General features: G+C 38.3%; 1 protein-coding gene across 1 annotated transcript in view; it reads right to left on the bottom strand.

The window, feature by feature from the left end:
* LOC104968086 (mannosyl-oligosaccharide 1,2-alpha-mannosidase IB-like) overlaps positions 1–4,951 on the bottom strand; it is a 52,756-nt gene that overhangs the window by 21,218 nt on the left and 26,587 nt on the right. The window contains exons 4-5 of the mRNA XM_010797647.1: positions 2,112–2,206; positions 690–813 (exon numbers count right to left, since the gene is read on the bottom strand). Of these exons, the coding sequence (XP_010795949.1) occupies positions 690–813; positions 2,112–2,206 (219 nt within the window). The remainder of the gene's footprint in view (positions 1–689; positions 814–2,111; positions 2,207–4,951) is intronic.

Here is a 4,951-nt window from a genome sequence, read left to right as displayed (position 1 = left end):
TATATCTATCTATCTATCTATCTATCTATCTATCTACCTACCTACCTATCTATCCATCTATCTACCTATCTATCTATCTATCCATCCATCTATCTATCCATCTATCCATCTATCCATCTATCTACCTATCTATCTATCATCTATCTATCTATCCATCTATCTACCTATCTATCTATCCATCTATCTATCCATTATCTACCTATCTATCTATCCATCTATCCATCTATCCATCTATCTATCTATCTATCTATCTATCTATCTATCTATCTATCTATCTATCCATCTATCTATCTATCTATCTATCTATCTATCTATCTATCTACCTATCTACCTCTCTATCTATCTATCTATCTATCTATCTATCTACCCATCTATCTATCTATCTACCTATCCATCTTAGTATCTACCTACGTACCTACCTACCTATCTTCCTAGTCTATATCTCCCTATCCATCTATCCATCTATCCCTACCTACCTACCTACCTACCTACCTACCTACCTCCCTATTCATCTTAGTATCTACCTACCTATCTATCTATCTATCCATCTATCTCCCTATCTATCTTACTACCTACCTACCTACCTACCTACCTACCCTACCCACCTATCCATCTATCCATCTATCTATCTATCTATCTATCTATCTATCTATCTATCTACACTATCCATCCATCCATCTATTTCCTACCTTCTGGTAGTAGGCGGGGTTTCCTGTCAGGTAGGTGAGGTGAACGAACTCCATGTGCAGAGTCCCAAACTCTGCCAGGATGCTGCTGCCGGCCGACGCCCAGCCCCAGTTACGCCCAACACCACTGCAGAGGAGGAGAGAAGAATAATGAAGGATTCAAATAAAATGAGTCTACAAGTCTAGGCTGACAGGGTTTCCGATGTAGATATAGAACATGTGATCAGTCAGGTTGTGACATTTTTGTTAATTTCCAGCGTTTAGGGGGTTATATATTTTTTTGATCCACTGGAACTATAGTAAAAGAAAACGACTGAATGACTAAGACTCATTTTGAGTAATAATTCACCGTCTGATAATGCTTTTGATTATGCAGTTCTAAAAATAAAATATATAATACAAGTGAAATTGGGAAAATAGATCAAGCAGAGCACTTTTACAAGCTGTAGGTTAGCAGGGGGACTACAGGTTTCTATACGTTTGATTTAACACTTCTTTAAAACTGTTTGTACTGCATGTTATAAGAACAAATTCACCCTGAAAATGAAGGCCCAGCTCAAACGCACACACAGACATGTTCAGTTGTTGGAATGGATTCAACTCATTGTCAGGTGGAAGTGAAGCCACGTTGGGAATAACACGCGGGCAGCACATTATGTAACAATAATAATGATAACCGTGTAAGTACAGTTTGTTCAATCCCACACAGCCCTGTGAAGAGGTCTCATCAGAATACAAAGGTTAAAACGCATGAGTGTAGGCGGACTGGATTTGAAAACCAAAATGATATAAGAAGATTAGTAGAAATGGGCAGTGGAGAAAGATTAGAACAATGTTGAAGTACTTTATTTAGTGTAGTATTTCCATTGTATGCTACTTCTACTCCAATACTTTATTTCCTGCACATGCACATAGGAGTTAATACTTCATAATTTTTTTTATATCTACGTTAACAGTTGAACCTTATTATATTGTTTGTCTTATAATATCTGTGTGTTTTATGTCCTTTCCTGTTTTTCCTTGCCTCTTTTTGCTGTTATGAAACCTGCATGTCTCTACAGGGATTAATAAAGGTTATCTTATCTTATCTTATATCTCTCTTAAAAACCACCATTCTTCTTTTTATTCCACTACATTTAAATTGCTTTCTTAGTCTATATCAATACAAGGTGACATAATATTGTGTTCACAGCTAGTTTTCACGGGCCAAAAGTGGCAAACGAGACATTTTTCAGTATATTGAAAAAACTCCAGGAAAAGAGCAATAAAGAAAAAAGGGTCAAATGACCAAATGTATCAATCAAGCCACACCAGTTTGATCCGGCTGCTCGGTGGGCTGTCAGTGATTTTGAGCGACACTATATATATTATTATGATATTTGTGTCAGGCTCTGGATGAAGAGGAGGGGTTTCTGTGTCACTGACCTCTTCAGGTTGACCATGGCCCAGGGGATCCCGGTGGGGGTGTTGAAGGCCGGGAGCAGCTTCTCCGCTAGCTGCACCGCCTTCAGCTTGAACATCTGCAGAGAGAAAAGAAAGGGTTAAAATCAACATCGGTTAACTTTCCTTTTTATCGCTTGAAATCCTCACGGTCCATCAACCTTGCCTGCTTATTATTCCTCTCACAGCTGACAGGTACAAGCATAAAACAACTGCCAAGGACCAAAACAAATGCAGGATGGAGGCAAATAAGACATCTGGAGACAAAGGATTGCTAAATGATGGCCACAGTGTCAAAGCTGAATAGATTTATGGCTAATATATGCAGAACCGCTCCTTAAACAGCGCTGCAGTTATACGAAATGTTGCCATTAAGAAGGAAAGCAGGAGGTCGCAGTGATTCAGCAAGTTTAGAAGCCAGAGTTCACAGTTTTTATTATCAGAACTGTCGTCTCAATCCAGAAGGAAGCAGCGACATGTGTTCGTTTTGAGTTTACACCAGTTCTCCTCTCGTCTGACAGATGAGGCTCTGAAGGATCTGATGTTTACTCTCAGCACGCCAATCAAAGAGATAAAAGGAAGCTAAGGTTATTCTGCGGCTGAACAGCATACAAGAATCTGTGTCAAGCTAAAAATACAAGTGTGTATGATGGCAGGCTGTAGACAGCAAATATACAAAAGGGACAACTTACGTTTTAAGCTCAATTTAAAACCTGCACAGCTCTCCACTTTATATTCTAGTATTTGTCATATTTTTACTTAGTGTTATGTGTATTTATATTTGTGTAAAAATGTATAATAGTTGTTATTGTTTTTAAATACAATTGTTTTTGCCCCTTTTCCACAAACTATTCCTCTAACTTGTTGTTTATGTATGCACCATTCAAACCAAAACAAATGCCTTGTTCGTGGCAAATAAACAGGATTCTGATTAAAAGATTTGTATTCATCTATTAGTTTATTTGGTCACATATTTATCAGAGAACGTACATATAACCCTAATTTCTCACACACAGAGATATGCATTTCAGTCCATTGTTACCATTTCTCCGCCTGATGTGAATGAATTGTCTAACAACACAGGAGCAGGAGCGCCTGCAGAGAGTGTAATAAACCCCACAACAACATAACAAAAGGTGACAGATTTATGCCCAAACCAAACAGAAATGTTTCATTATTCTCAGCATGAATTGCAAAAACGAAATGAATGTAAAGTAGACATTCGCAACGGGACTTTAAGTTTAAGAGCCACTTTCTTGTTATTGACAGATGAAAACATCACCTTCCAGAATAAAGCAATTTAAAAAAGTGGCAGCGACAGACAGCAATAAAATAGAAAAGGACAAACTGACATAAAAATAAAAATAATTATAAGCTGCTTTAGTGTTTCTCGTTTGCTCCATTATTGTTATAGTATGAAACGTAGGTGTCAATTTTGGCATCATTACAAATCAAATATGAAAAGAAATCAACGAAAAACGTCTATTTGATAATGAGTGTTGTTGCAAAAAGTTACATTTAAATGCAATATTACTGTACAGCAATAAACAGTCATTTGCTCTCTTCCTAAATAGCTTGAGGGACCATGGCAGTTTACATAGTGTTATAAAACGGACATGTCAAATCAAGCAATCTGATTGGTTATTAGCCGTGATATACTGAGCGTATACCACGGGTAGAATTGTAGTTACTTTTCACAACAAGTCAGTATCCCTCCGCGTCTGAGAAAAACAGTATACCGTTGGGCTGAAAAGCAAACAAGAAAGCAGCGGAGAAGTAACGGGGCAGAAACCCTCCTTTTTACGCAGCGGTCCAGGACATCAAACGGCAAAAGATATTCAGTGTGCAGTTCCTTTGGCATTAGGGCAGGGATATCTAGATACTCTCCAAGCTTTAACATAATGAATTGTGCTACTTTTAAAGCAAGCAACGATGTTTTCAAATCTGTAATCAAAGAGGTCCGCAAAAACGCTATCGACCAATCAGATTGCTTGATTTGACTTGTCAGTTTTATAAATATATTTACATTTCTTCCGTTACGAAACAAACTTATAAGATGGAAACATTTAAGATTAACTTCGACCTCCGGGGGGGTCTTACTATAGTATTGAGGAGTGGATTGAGGAGTGCCTATCTCCAGAAAAAAAGCACCTAAACTACGACATGCAGAGCTACGTGAAGAGCAGGTAGGACCAACTGGAAAAGTACCACAATTCAAAAGCTTTCTGATGCGGGTCTTGAAACAAAGCAGAGAAATTATGACCGTTAGTGGCCACAGGTGCGAAAGCTCTCTCCAGAGCTACTGGAAGCCCAATCTCGGGGACCGGAGAAAGTGGAGCAATATTCTCGCCACGTCAAGCAACAGCCTAGAACAACCTCAACCTCAAGTACCCTCGTAAGCCATGCTACTGATGCTGGACAGTTTTTCAGTGGATGCACAATAAACGGCAACATACACATTAATATAAATAAATAGCCACATAATGGATCAACGCTCTCTGTCTAATATGTTCGCTAGCTGTTAGTGTTGTTGCATGCAACAACACTATGTTTCGTGCAGGCAACGGAGGGACTATTTTATTTTGAACATCATTATTTACTAATAAAAACTATTTAAATTAGAGTGTGTATTTTTCTTTCATATTGCCACACTTGGTAACCGTTTTATAAAAGCAATAGCTCACTTCAGGCCGTGATATATGCTCATTATATCAAAGCTAAGGGGGTTGTCGACCCGACTGTCGTGAGCTATTGCTTAAACATAGGGTGTATTATGAATCAGGAGTAGGACCTAATGCTTTGCTCATTAGTCTCCAGCATTTGAT

Source organism: Notothenia coriiceps, unplaced genomic scaffold (genome assembly GCF_000735185.1).
Source record: "Notothenia coriiceps isolate Sejong01 unplaced genomic scaffold, NC01 NC01_scaffold00038211, whole genome shotgun sequence".
Taxonomy (NCBI): domain Eukaryota; kingdom Metazoa; phylum Chordata; class Actinopteri; order Perciformes; family Nototheniidae; genus Notothenia; species Notothenia coriiceps.
This window is presented reverse-complemented; position numbering and strand designations above follow the sequence as displayed.